Genomic DNA, 15,325 nt, shown 5'->3' with positions numbered 1-15,325 from the left:
AATCTTTGATGTCATCAAGGGCGAGTTTATAATTCACCAAAAACTTGAAGCATGAAATCTTGTATAGACATTGTCTGTATCAAATAGACACTGACTAGATGCTAAGTAAAGATGTCTTGAAAACAGTGTCCTGATCATTCAATAGTTCAAAAAAAAAGAAAAAAATTATTTTTTTCCTCTTCTACTTACTAGTCACAAAAATTTCTCACAGAAGAGGGATTTAAACAGAGATTACCAACCTATGACCTTTGAGCTATTTAAGGCTCATAAACAATCTAAAATTCCTTTTCAAACTGGTTTGCTATACTACAATTAGAAGAAGCCCAGATCTGGTAATATGGGAACTGTTGGACAATTTAAATCCCTTGTTGCAGAAGCAAGTAAAGAATGGCTGATAAGTTTCACCCACCTGGACTGTCTGAAGCTCTGCTACATGTCCATTTCAGCCCTATCCAACAGAGGATCTGTGGGATTTTATGAAAATTATGGCAACTGCAGCTCTAAGTGCTACCTCTGTTGAGTTTTGGAGTAAATATTTTAAGAGATTTTAGCCAGTTGAAAATTCTTTAAAGTTGGCCTTGTCTAAACCAAAGCCTGTACAAGAGGAAAACTTCTAATTTTACATTAAAAATTGCAAGGGATCGTAAGTTTTTTACACCTATTGGCTAACGGCTTCTTTGCTCCATTTCCCCTCACAGACATTGTTTAGTTGAAGGTAGAACAATACCTCATGGATATTACAATTTCTGTGAAGCTCTGCATCATCAGATCTATTTTCCATGTGCAAATACTTATATATATTCATATATAAGTATATATATACACTTATATATAAGGTTTACTCAATCCCCTCTTTATTAATATAGTAGCCAATTTCCCTTTGCCTGACATACTTTTATTGTTTCTGCATTATATTCACACATCTTTTTTTGAATTTTAAGCATAAATACTTTTTACATGTTTGAAAGATGGTCATAGGCCCCTTGAAATGTTCTGTCAACATTAATTCTGTAGACTGAAGCACAGATAATTCCCTTCTGCGTTATAAATGCATGGTTTGAATATTGTCTCTTGGGCACTCCAGTAAAATGAGAGATCGTATTGGCACGATAAACTAAACCTTAAATCCTCAAATCCTAAATGAGTCATTCCTCTTACAGACCATTTACCAGACTTTTTAGTATAACCGTTATTTATGTTATAGTTTGCATTATCATAACATAATTTTTGGACTGCAGTTAAGTTAGGTGTATGCAGATCATCCTGTAGTGTACATACTATTAATCATTTCAGACTGTTTTTACATGTATTTAATTATCTAAATTTACCTATCCAACCCTCTTCTTGCATCAAAATGTCTTAATATTTTATTAACAAACTGATCATGAGATATGAATTTATGAAACTGCAGAAAAAAGCATTTGAAAAATCGGGCTCTCAGCTTATGTGGTGAAGTTTCAACTATTTATGCTTCTAAAAAATAATTTATGTTGAGAAAACCTCATCCCACAAATCACATATTGGATCTATACATTTTTTAATCTGATACAGGCCAGCACATCACCAATTGACACATGATATTGGAACAACTGACATAGAAACTTTAATCTAACTTTGATATCAGAGACAAACTGTTGTGAAATGATGGCATGATGCCTTCAAAATTCTCTAAGCAATATCAAGAAAAACTAACCTTTTTTTTATACTTATTAACAAAAGTAGCAAAGAAGACAAGAAACGGAAGCAAACTCTTCAACATGTGCACATATTGTGACCAGAGAAAACCACACAAACTATTGTTTTCTTCTATTTACTTTAAAGATGTAAAGCTGGATTTTCCAATAAGAGCCAGATAGGCAAAATGCTGGAAAGGATTGCAGGAATTCTGTAATGATTCATCAATGACATTCAACCCTAGCACAGATCAGAACACCTGTGAAGTACCTCTGATCTATGCTACTAGGAGAATTCCTGTTCTATTTTAGCAGCCTGTTAATCAGGGCTGGAAAGGAATAATAATCTGTAAAGGAATTTTGCCAGCTTGGATACCATTCTATCACTGAGAAATTTCCTATATGAAGGGAATTATTTTACAGTCAGAAACTGACAATTTTGTGTTCCTTTAACTATGCTCTATGCTCAGCTACAGGATAAAGCCTGCTGTAGTTGCTGGACATTTTATTTTTCCTGGACAAAGCATGGGAACAAATCAAGTTAAGGTAAGCATCAAGCTTCTATTTGTGTTTAAAAGGAAAGTCTATTCTGAAAAGCATGTTTTAAAATGACAAAACTCCACCCTTATTGTCTGTGATGTGATTCGGAGTTAATTGTCTATTCTTATAAGGAGGACTGCCACAAGCTAGTGTCACTAGATTCCCACTACTAACGTGCCAGTTTTCAGCTTTACAAACTCAGTCTTGTTTCTGAAAACATAATCATTACTTGCTGGATAGTTGCACTTGAAGTTATATTATTACTACAGTTAGAGAAATGAGCTTAAAGAAATATAATGCAGAGCATTAGGGCTTTAAAAATGCTCAAGACTTTATTTTACAAATGAAAACTGATGGGAAAATATAAACAAAATTACTTTTTGTTCAGGTGGAAAACATTTCTCCCACTTAAATCTGAATAAAACATATAATACTACAACATGTCCAATTTTTATCCATAAAAGTTTTCTAGGCAAGGATATGTCTGGTAATATTGTAAGAGTACAAGTTATCCTTCCCTCCCTGAGTGGCTTTGATTGGACAGCCACCTTTTGCCACACACAAAGAGCCCTTTGTAAACTGAATACAAACAGCTTAAAAGTATTCAGCTGTTACTGATTAGTTACCATACATTACCATTTTTTGATAACTTGAATTAATGAAATACTAAACTGAGTGTTAGTATGTTCAGTGGCTTGAAGCAAGAAACAGGAAAAATCTTGGTTGGCCAAGAAGTCCTCAGTGAGGTATGGTAGAGCTGGTTTCTACTGCCCGTGGAGTGGATCCTCACTGGGACTGAATTGCTGTCTTCCAAAGCCCTGCTCTTCCCTTAGGATTTTATTTCTTTTCATGAAATTTCTTTTCATGATGATTGTTTTTTCCTCTCAAATCCCTAAACTGCTGCTTAACTCCATTTCAAGAGTCTTACCTCTGTCTGCAACCTTTCTTACCTTGCAGAAATCCATTTTATCGATTTAGCAGTTCTTATTCCAAATTAAGCAATCTCCTCTAAAGTCTGAAAGATGGCTACACTTTTATCTTGGATCACAGCCAGCTGAACACCTGAGAAACAAGAAAAGGAGTTTACAAACTTGCTACATACAAAATATATAACAGCATTAATAGTGTATTTTATACAGAAATCAATTCCCTTGTACAATGCTATTCAAAGCCATATTTTCTAAATACTTGCATTCTATTCTATACAATCTGTGAAATGTCTAGATCACACAGGAAATTATGAGAATGAAAAACCTCTCATTCAGCTTCTTCCCAGTAATACTGAATGTCAAGTTTTTGTTTATTTCTATAGCTACAGTTCATTATATGGGAAAGACACATAATGTCAAAATGGCATCCTGTCCATCCTCCTTCCCTCAGATCACATCCTGTATTACATATTACATTCTTAACAGGAGTTTGAATTCTTTACCCCCATTGTTAGTTTCCAAAGGCAAAGATTAAGAACTTCATACTAGCTGAACTACTTGGAGGTTTTTGGAGGTCTAACATGAATTGTCCTTGAGATAAGTTAGATCTATTACCCCTTCCCTGTCCACAACAGTTAGGAAGAACTTCTTCCACTTCACTTTACAGAACTTTCAAATTTTAATGCTGCTTTCAGAAGTGTTAACTAACCTCTCTTGACAAAAAACAAACGAACAAACAAACAAAAAACCCCCACAACAACCTCCAACCAAAATAAACACCCCCAGCCCCCAACAGTTCCTATAACCTCTCTAGGCAGAATTGGTGTTATTGATCTTTGACATTACAATCCTCTGGACACAAACTAATCCTAGTTTCAAAGCTGCCTTTTTTTTTTTTTTTTTTTTTTTTTTTCCTTTCCCCCCCAGGAAAGTAGCCCCAGTCTAGGGGTTATTTCAGTAATAGGCAAATACTTTTAATTTCTGTGATTAATTTGACTTCTATTTTCTGTAGCAGTATAGAAGTATACCTATTTTATTTGATTTTAGACACTGGATTTTGCTCCTTTGGTGAAATGACTAAAAATAATCACTTAATCTCATAAGATGTTGATTATGGCACTGTGACCATGTTCTGTATGTTAGTCTTTAACCACAGTCAAATTGCTTTGTTTCTTTTTGATATTTACTGTAAAACAAATGATTATGCACTCTAAGGAAAATGTGTTTCTACAGGCAATTGGTTCCAGTGCAGACACACGTTCACAAGCTCCAAACCTTTGAAATGGCCATAACCATAGGCAATAGAGGTAATGCCCCCTCACACCATTTCTGCTTCCAGAAACATCTGCCACGAGCCTCACCTCTGCTTAACATGTCAACACCAATGATGCCTGACAACCATCCAGGGAGACTCACCAGGAAGATTTCCAGTTATGATATCAAGATATGTCTGCCTGTGAGCGTTTTGCAAGAAACACTTCCAAAGAGACTGGAGGAAATAACTCTCTCACGATGCAGGACTTCAGCAATTAGAAGATCCGCTTTCTCTGTTTTGTAGTCAGCTACATTGTGGCTACATTGTGCCTGAAAAGGCAATTACCTGCAGTCTTTCCAGTGACTCAGATTAGATGCTCTAATGTCTGATTAATCTCCCTGCATCTCCTCTTGAATGTCCATTTCCCTAATTCCATAAATGATCTTTTAATCTTAATCTCCATAAAATCATCATAAGATCATTAAAATGTATTTTGATTGCAACAAAATTTACAGCTCTGTCTGCAGATATTACCTTGTTAAAGGAAGAACATTTTCCCATACACTTCCCACTGAAAGATGAATTTATTAGATTTTTGCCTCGCAAATCCAGATTCCGGGGTGTTTTTCTTATTTATTTCTTAGTGATGTCTGAGTATAAACTTTGTGTAAAAGTGACATAACATATTAAATAGTAATGTGATCAATGAAACTAAGAAAGTACTAATCATGGCCAAACTCATATGACTAATATTAGTAAATTCAGACCTTCCTGACAAGAAACAGAAGAAAGCACCCATAAAAGATATTTAATCAGCAAGCCTCAGAGGTCTTCCTCAATGTTCCTCCCCTTCCTTGTGTGGACAGTGAAATCACAACATGATTTCCTACTTCCCAGACAGAATGAGAGATAAAGGCTTCAGGTCAGACCCAGAAGGACAGGCAGGTGGCTCCCAAAAAGTTGAAATTCATGGAGACCCTTGAACCACATGGCTTCGAACAGTGTTGCAGCACCACACAATTATAATTCTAGAATCAAAGTGATCTCTGCTCATATTCCAACTTCCTCACTCTTTGCACTCTAGACATCCTCCTTTCTGACTCAGGCCTGTGTCACAACCTCTGTACAGCTTACATTCTGCTTGCATGCAATGACACGACCCTGTGTGAGTGTTATGATACTGAATGTAATTCCTTGATTTCTTTTTATAATCAACAATAAATCATTAATGATTAACAGCTCACCTTGATTGAACAGGGTGCTCAGAACAGGTCTGTTTCCATATCACCTCTCACTGAGAGCAAAGGAGTTTGTTGGTATGGAAAACGTTCAAGGAAGCTACTCTCAGCATCTCATTCGAGCACCTAGTCAAACCGAGATACCTCCTACTGTTAGAAGAAGTCTGCTCTCCTTGAAGGCATTGTCTGTACCTGGCACAAAAGGAATGCTCTTCCAGTATAAATTAGAGAACCTAAGGCAAATATCCTGAAGATCCAGAGATGCCCTGTGGGCTAAGCATACTTACTAAATGCTACTGAGATTCCTCAATGGAAGCATCCTCTGGGGTTCTTTGAATAGTCAGTACTGTGAAGTAAAATGAAATTCAGAAAACCAATCTTTTTAAAACTATTTCTGGTTAGTATCTATGGGACTTGGCATGCAAATAAAAAGCCTTTTTCTAACTAATAGAGGAAAAAAAACTGGCAGTGATTCCATGCCATAGGCCATTTGCAGAAGACATTATAGGATTTTTTTGTGATGTCTGAGGATGGATATATTGCTAAACTATCCCACACGCTGAAGAAGACTGATGATTTCTGCAGTGATCATGCATGGCTAACAATCAGTTCATGAAGACATCCACTGAGCTGGAAGTTATAAGCAGGTTTGACCAGAAAGAGTACAAGTCCTATAATGAAACTGATTCCATGGTATGGTGCACATGAGGAAGGAGAACGTATCTGCCTAGGTTATTTATGGAACACCTTGATAACCCATTTGCAACGAAAGATGCTTATTACTGTATGTGACAGGACCAGAAGAATTTCTCACACACCAATTGGATAATCTAATATGTATATGAAATTTTATGTCTACAAGGATAAAAGTTATTGAAATGCAGTACTTCATTTTGTTCCAAATATATATGTGACAAAACCTCTTTTTGAATACTGGTGTGGTGCATTGTTTCACAGAATAAATTTACAGCCTAGTTTCCTAATAGATTTCCACCTATGTCCATATATCAAGTAAACTGAATTATTCAAGAGTGGAAGATCTCAGGGAAAGCACACGTACATGTTTCTTTAAGGCCTAAAAATGAATCTAAGTCTAAGTCATCATGGTATTTTCATGCACTGAGGTTTGGATTGTGTTATTGCATTTGATTTGTTACAGAGTTCACCTTGCTCCATTAAATCCAGCACTAGACATGACAATTTTCTCTGTTTCACAAGAGGGTGAAGTTGGGCAGGCAGAATAATGCTTACTTCAAGGTTTCATAGTAAGATGTTCCCCATAAACCTTTCAAACCCAAGAACTGTAAAAGATATCTTGTTTCCTTTTATGTGCCACCACTATGGTAGTCATCAAAACATCCTTTGTTACAATATTCATAGTAGTGGCTATTCTGATAATGGTAAACGAAGTAAACTAAGTAAAACGAAGATCACATGGATACAAATAAGGACTTGATTGTCATGCCATATGAGATGACTCATACATATATTGGTGTTAAACCATGATAAGAATTAGAGGAAAACAATAATTACATTGTTCAGCTCTGAAAATCCCCTTCTTCTTCATATATACTTAGATAAATGCATGAAAAAAGAGGGGTGAACACCAGAAAAGGAAATATACATATATACATATAGACATATACACACACACACACACACACACACACACATATATACATAGGTATATCTCCTATATCAGCAAAATATGAGTGGAAATAATGGCAAATGTTACCAAAACATTTCCTCTGTTGTGCATCTGTTTTGATCTAGCTGATAATAAAAACATTCAGGATTTTGTCTCTCTTCAGATCTGGGTATATAATACTACTCTGGTGTTTAAAAGTAGATTCTCAGTTTCTGATTCCTAGATTTACCGTACAGTTCCTGCAGTGAACCATTTACTAACTTGAAGACACACCCTGAAACCTCTATCGCACAGATGGATTTCTGCACACTCAGAAAGCCCTTTTACTTCAATACCAATCACCCAGAACACAATTGCCAATTATATATACAAGGATATAATGGAAACTCAGATGATGACTATACTGAAAATTCAAATTAAAGTGACAACAGAATAGGCTTTTATGACCCAGTTATGCTGTTAAAATCAAAGCACTGGTGAAAAAAGAATGCACCCTGCTGGTTATGCCGGCTTGGGTTGTGCTGCTTCTAAAATATGGGAGATTATTATAACAATAGCAGCTGACCCAACTGCAGACCAAGCAAGTGCATTTGCTTAAATCTTGAGGCCACTGAATTCAGAAACTTTTAAAATGGGATTTTTGGGACTAAAGGATTAGCTTTCCTTAACTAGTAAGGATTGCACAGCCTCAAATGGAGTATGATTATCAGTGATACTGCAGGAACAATTTCCTGTAAGAAATTTAGTACGTAGATGTCTAAGAACTGTTATCTGAGTAATGACAGGAGACTTGGCTAGCAGGTTATTCCACCTAGAATGCTAAGGGAGTGTATAATACTGTGATAAATATCCTGGGATAATTGTTGGTATTGGCATCTAGGAATGTATCTGATCAAACAGAACCACTGGCTTTCAAGTAGCTGTGAATCAAGCACAGCTACAATGGGAAGAGCTGCAAATTCCGCTTCAGCAGTTATGGACAAGGAAAATGAATAAGGTAATGAAGGCAAGAAAGAATACAAGGAAATCTCAGTCCTGTGGATCTAATAAAAGGTCTACACACTGTAGACATTACAGACTGTAATTTTTAGAAATACAGTCTTAAATGACCCACAGCCCCCATTTAAAATAAAGATAAAAAGGAACAGAAAAGGAAAAACAGTCCTCAGTGTGGAGGACTTTTATGTATGTTACCTTTATGTAAAAAGAGTTGGTAATGGTAACTACAAAATACTCTTGGACAGTATGATAAAAACTTCCTTCAGCGGACATCAATGAAACTGCAGGAGGAAACATAATAGAATTTGAGAAAAAGAGGCAAAGATTTGAGAAAATGGGATAGAATAGATAAATTCCTTGCTGGCTCAATTTGTCAAGAAAAAAACTTCATGAGGAATGAAAACGACAGAAAATAAGAGGTCCCTCTCAGCAAAGCCCTCAGACATCATCTCTTCCTCTCAATAACAAAGACTAGGGAGACTCTGCTGTCTACAAGACCCTGGTCTAGTGGTAAAATAACAATATAACCAATGGAAAAGGCCAATAACAATATTAGTACTGGGTGGTTAAGGGAAGAACATTATCACTAGTGCCATGATGTTAATTGGCACTGTAGTGTCAATTACCACTGTTCAACAAATACTTGTTCCAGCTACAACCCAAGAAAGCGGGAAAATGATAAAACCCACTGGATTATATGCAAGAAAGGATGTTCAAGTACCTGCATTAAGTTCTCTGCCTGCAGTTAAATAGCTGCCAAGTTCAGGAGCCTCCTTCTCCGGTTCCTTCAGGAGTGGGAGGTTCCCTTTTAGGATCACCAGGGAATTATTGGCACAGTCTTGTGGAAACAAAATGGATTATCTGCAGATTTTGCTACGGATGTTTGTGAAATTGGGCCTGACCAGTGGGAGGTGAGGGTGGAGTGATTCCTGCAAGTCATTGATGCTTTGTTATTAAGAATCCGGAGGAAATAAAAACAGTGGATATTTGGGTAACAGAATTTCCTCAAGTTTTTTGTGTCTGTAATTTAAAATATGAAAAAATAGAAATGCTGTTTTAATGGCAGAGGAAGGACTCAAATCCACCATCAACAAGTTTACTGGAATGTAACTAGTACAGAGACCTATTATTTTAACATCCTATTTGTTCAGGGTTAAAAGCAAAGAAAAGAAGTTAAAAATGAGATTTTAACTCTTAAATGGCAAAGCCATCTCTCAGGTTGTTTGTATGCCTGAAATTCGTGTAACACTAAGCAGAGTATTTGACTTATTTTGTTACTGATTTAGCCCATGCTTTCTTTCCAGTTCCACTAACAAAGCAGAACTGGTAACAAGAAGCATTTAGCTGAGAGAGGAAGCAATATTGTTTTATCGATGTTCCTCATGACTTTCAGATCAAACATATCACATATGCATGAAATTACCATCAAAATGTGTTATGTCATATGATACATGAATGATATGTCAGTACTTGTAAAAACTGAAAGTTTGGGAATATACTCAAGAAGTAGCCAGCATTACTCAAAACATAGGCTTCAAAGCTAACAAAGATAAAACTCAGGTACAATCTAAACTGAAATATTTAGTGATAGTTTTAGGTCGAATGAATGGTGATGCTGGCATCTGTAGAACTGACTGAGAGTCCATGCATGTAAAAATTGTATTAGTTTCACTTTTGCAGCTGCTTATATTTCTGTGAGAATCATAGTTGCAGAAATGAGTAAACAAAATGAGTAATGAGTAACTCAGAAATGAGTAATCAAATTAGTGAAGAAATCTCACAAAAAAAAGAATGGAAAGTAAAAAGAAGTAAAAGTGCACTAGTTCAAATGCTGGCCTTTAGACGCACATTACTGTAAGTTTTTCATGTTCAGCTGGCCACTACTGACCTACATGGCGCTGTTTAAAGAACATAGAAAGATTCTTAAGATTTGAGGGAAAAACCCCTCCATATTAAAAAACAGGTTTAGCACTAGTATAGGCAATTAACTTTGGGTATACATCACTAGAGGCTGCTTTGCATTAGTCCATATCACACATGCTCCACTAAAGTAAATATCACACACACTGAAGTACATAATCAGTGGAAAAGTACAAAATCAATATATATATCAAACCTAGGCTAGCTGGATACACACTAGTTTCTATAAATAAGAGCTTTCTTTAGAATAAGGCAAGACTTTACCACTAGCTCTATAGGGTTTTTAACCACTGTAAAGAACAGGAGGGCACTTTACCTGTTTATGTGTCTCTCACCGGATAAAAACTCTGTTATTGACTTTTTGCCACAGGTTATTCAGTGTGGTTCACAAATGGCTCCAGTTTTTATCAAAAGTATGGAAAGTCCTCTATGAGATATGCTGGGGAAAAAAAAAAAAAAAGAGCTGTCTGCCTTCGCTCTGCACTAGCAACAGAGCCAGAAGCTCTGCTAATGATGTTAAAAGAGAAACCCAAAGGAAATGACATAGCTTCATACTTAGTTTTAGACCAGATACGTCATACTTTAACTATTTGGCTACCAAAATAGAATAAAAATTACTTATAAACACAGAATGGAAATCTGGTAGCCTCTCCCTCAGGGACAGGAAATCCTGAACATAGGTTAATAAAAGCAGAGAGACAAAAAATATGCAGGTCATGTAGAAGCCTACCAAAAACAAACGTACAGAGGTATCTTGGAATAGTCAAGCACACACCCTTGCCAAGGTTGTAGTAGTACCAGTAGAATTGATGTGGCAAGAAACACCTAGCTTGCAAACAAACCAAAGAAAATCATACAAAGCAAGGTAGAAAAAGAGCAACTTTACAACACGGAAATGAGGAAATTGAGGGGTGATTACTATAGAAGCTGGTAGACACATGAAGCATACAGAGTGTAGTGTGGCCAGGTAAAAACCACTTATACATAATGAGCATTATGTACACATTTGATAGACTGGTTTCAATAGGTACATTAGCAAGATCATGTAGGGGATGCTTGAATGCAAAAGGGAATATTGGAAGGTAGATAGTTGCTCAAACATGGAGACAGAGGGGTACATAATTGCTTAGTTAGTGCGGTGGCAAATACCCATTAGGAGAAAAATAAAATTAAGACATTAGAGAATTCAGGAAGTATTTTTGTCATGGTTTAATTCCAGATGGCAACTAAATGCTACACAGCCATTCATTCACTCACTCTGCCCAGTAGGATGGGTAGCAGAACTGGGAAAAAAGTAAAAACTGGTGGGTTAATATAGGAAAAGTTTAATAACTGAAGCAAATTAAAATACAATAGTAGCAATAATAATGAAGGAGGGCGGGTGAGGGGAGGGGAGAGAGATAAATCCCAGGAGAAATAAGTGATGTGCAAGATAATTGCTCACCACTCACTAGTACTTAGACTGTCCCTGAGCTGTGGTCGGCTCCTCCCAGCCAACTCCCCCACCTTATATGACATTCTGTGGTAGGAAATCTTCCTTTGGCCATCTTGGGTCAGCTGTCCTGACTGTGCTCCTCCTGCCCCCACTTTCTTGTGCAGCTCTTCACTGGCAGAACATGAGACACTAAGAAGTCCTTGACTTATGGTAAGCACTACTTAGCAACAGCCAAAACACCAGTGAGAAATATCAGAAGAAAATTAACTCTATCCTAGCCAGAACCAGGAAAATGGGCTAGGATACAAACAGACTACACCAGAATGTGCGGTCCCACCTTAGTCCCACATACCATGCAAAGTGGGAGTAAGCATGGTTTCCTAATCCTAGACCCACTGACAAAGTGGGTTGAGCTAGGTCAGTAAAGAAAGCTATAGCCAAGTGTACCACCATGCAGGCATTTTTCATTGTATTTTCCAGATGCAATTTAAACCAATAAATTTATTTGAAACAAGGAACATAGACTCCTGGGAAAAATCATCAAGGAATTATGTGAAAGCCATGTTGTTGTGAACTTACAGTTCAAGGTAAATTGAATGGGACTATAAAAATAGCACTAAGCCAAAAGGTGAAAAGTTACAGAAAGGTTTGGGATACTGCATCATTTTGTCATTGAAATGACCTGTTAGCTACAGCTTCTCCCAATTTCATGTGATTTAGGGCTATGCCTGGGAGAAAATTCTGCCAAATGTTTTAACCAAAGAACGGCCACTGACCCCATCTAAACACATGGAAAGAGATTAATGTTGCTATAGCAACTCAGATGGGAAGGAATGCTCAATGCATGAATAAACAAACAAAAATGAACCACTACTTTGCAGAATGGCAAGGAGGATGGAAAGTAGTGTTGTCTATTTTCCACACAAGTTTACAGTCTAAACCGTAAATGGGATGAACTAGCTACAATTATAAACAAAGCGGGATCTTATGTATATCAAGATAAACTCATAAATGCAAAATAACCTAAATAGTTCCAGTTTCAATTTTAATTATGTCAAGGTAAATAAACAAACAAAAGCAAGAATGTTATGTTATAAATGCTGCTATTAAAATTTAAGAGTACATAAGGGAAGTCCCACCAGAACTATTGCCAGCAGAGAGGCTTTTAAAAGAAGCAGCATAAATTAATTATTAAGTTCTGTCTGAGTGACGATTGCTTGTTTTTATTTTTATTATTAACTATGTTAGTTCCAAAAATTTTTGAAATTTTGCTTGCATAACAAGGGAAGTAGTAAGCACTCTGCTCTATATTGATAATAGACCTTACCTGTAGTGACAAAGGAAAACTCTTTTGCACCAAAGACAATGAAAACATTAGATATATGTCTCCACTACTTTAAAATTATGGGAAACAAATATGAGGGCTAAACAACAGCATCTATGTTCCACAATGCCAAAAATAATCCTGTGATTTTAATGAATGTCTCTGATTTTAAGGGAACATATTATGGGTGCTTGAAGTAGAATACAAACTTACCTTGCGTATCTTATTTCTATTTACCTGGATAAAAATCGAAGTAATGCACAACAATTGTGATGGAACCTGGACAACCTCAGCAACTGAAATATGAGTGAAAAACACCAGAGACAGTTAAACTAAGAAAACCAGAAATGAAGTAAACAAAGTGCGGAAACCAGAAGTGAAGCAGAACCCAAAATTTTAAAAAGGAAAGAAAAACGTGGTTGTTCTTTAGAGACCCAGATGACCATCGATGGCAAAAGGCACAGAGTCTGCTCTTTCTCCATGAATCATGGGGGGAATCATGGCTTTATTTGGGTTCCAGCCCCTTGAGCTCCTTTAGCTCCTTCCCCATCCCCGTTCAGTGGCAAAAGAGAGTGCCCTGCATCCCTTCCAGGGCTTTTACCCAGGGGGAAGGGGCTAGAGACAGGGACAAGCCCTGTGCCCAATCAGGGATAAGGTGGGAGTGGAACAGAGTTGGGTTACATTCCAGAGTGGGAGGATGGGCGGGGTGGAGGAGTAGGCACAAACCATGTGATACAGTTTCCAAGGGGAACAGGGGATACAGAAAAAAAACATTACAAAACCCGATATAAAAATGAAACACAATATAAACAAAATTAATGCACTACAACAGAAAAAAAAAAAAAAAAAGATGTCAAATGTTTACTTCACAGTGTTTTGTTCTTGGTTTGGTTAACTTTTTTAACCAAAGATTCCAGTTAAGAGAAAATTCAAAATTTTATGTATACAAATACTATACAGTAGCAAAAAAATTAATTAGAGTGCATGTTACCGTGAACAAAGCATTTACTCTGACTTTTCTAAGGCAGAATATATATACTGCTTTTATTAAAGGGTCATTGCAACACTGACCTAAAAATGGATTTTGTGTGACTGAGTACAATAAACCAAGGGTTTTTATGGATACCATTTTAGAGGGAGTAGAAATTGTGACTGGAATTTTGAAAACTATTACGTAGAAACTATGACTTGTGAATTATCAAAACTGGAGCATATTATAAGCAACATTCAAACCTCATGAAATAAGAATGCATATAAACAAATAACTGAATAATATTTACCTGAGACGTAACAATGTCACAAGGAAATAAATATATGGACAGAAGTAGCAAAAAGAATAGTTTTAGAGAAAAAATGGCACTGGAAGTAGAAAGTGCTATTAACATTGCTAAACTACTAATATCAGTAAACTGTTTAAGCAGTAATCATCAACACATGTTATGGGACAATCAGAGTGTAGGATGGCTGAAGTGTCAACTACTGAAATGGAATAGAGCTGTAATTTTAGGAGAAATGAAGGCCAAGATCCTATACTGAAGAAGGCATAGAGATGATTGTAAAACAGCACATGCACAACCTGCATTTGCTATTGACTGAAGAGATGTATCAGTCACTGCATGGAAGGTAAGGGGCATTTCTGATGGGCTATTAACAGATTCAGAAAGGCATGGAAGGAACAGGGTTATAGTCACTGAGTCCTGTCCCACAGAAAGGCAGTCTGAAGAAGGCTCCACAATGGAAATAGAGTAATGCTCCTACAATAGCAGTAGCTACTTGAGCGTGGAGCCAAATAATTAATGATTCTAGGATCTCTTATACCAGATCCACGTAATTGCATTTTTTTGCATTTCAGTAGAAATTGTTAGAAGATTGTGCACTGTGTAGAGAAATAAGTATGCAATGTTTCTCACCTCTGTAATTTTGGGTAAACATTTGCAATGTTCACCTACACCCGCAGAATTATAATATCCATAACATCAGCAGCCTGGGGCCAACTGGAATCTATATAATAAAAACATTAAGGAATCACAGAAAACTGAGAAAGTAGCTAAAAAAAAAAAAAAAAAAAAAAAAAAAAAAAAAAAATATCATGAGTAGGCACCAAGCAGTGAAAGGAGATATTACTTCAGAGAATCAACAACCACTAAGATCAGGAAAGAATGAAAAACCTTGAACTTACAGTGGTAATTTTAGAGGGTAGTCAAGCACTGTTACAAGAATCCAATATTGTAGCCATAAATCATTATTTGTGTATTAACTAGATGTCTTTTTGTTACAGCTTGCATTATGTCTTGTAGTGTGTGACAGAAGACCTGGGGCTATCTGGAGCGATACAATTACAAAAGACCTACATGGATTTTGTGA

General features: G+C 36.5%; 1 protein-coding gene across 5 annotated transcripts in view; it reads right to left on the bottom strand.

The window, feature by feature from the left end:
- The window catches only part of ABCB1 (ATP binding cassette subfamily B member 1), a 51,431-nt gene extending 38,027 nt beyond the window's left edge, over positions 1 to 13,404 (bottom strand). For 2 of the 5 annotated variants that reach the window (XM_040058116.2, XM_058419908.1), the window contains exons 1-3: positions 13,199 to 13,404; positions 10,519 to 10,641; positions 3,164 to 3,275 (exon numbers count right to left, since the gene is read on the bottom strand). In XM_040058116.2, the coding sequence (XP_039914050.1) occupies positions 3,164 to 3,178 (15 nt within the window). In that variant the 5' untranslated portion in view covers positions 3,179 to 3,275; positions 10,519 to 10,641; positions 13,199 to 13,404. Of the gene's footprint in view, positions 1 to 3,163; positions 3,276 to 5,641; positions 5,828 to 5,922; positions 5,982 to 10,518; positions 10,642 to 13,198 lie in introns of those variants that run through there. The other 3 variants (XM_040058125.2, XM_058419904.1, XM_040058152.2) reach the window with 3 other exon arrangements.
- Positions 13,405 to 15,325: the final 1,921 nt, after the last annotated feature.

Source organism: Hirundo rustica, chromosome 1 (genome assembly GCF_015227805.2).
Source record: "Hirundo rustica isolate bHirRus1 chromosome 1, bHirRus1.pri.v3, whole genome shotgun sequence".
Taxonomy (NCBI): domain Eukaryota; kingdom Metazoa; phylum Chordata; class Aves; order Passeriformes; family Hirundinidae; genus Hirundo; species Hirundo rustica.
The sequence above is the reverse complement of the archived record's forward strand: the minus strand, read 5'-3'. Positions and strand labels throughout refer to the sequence as shown.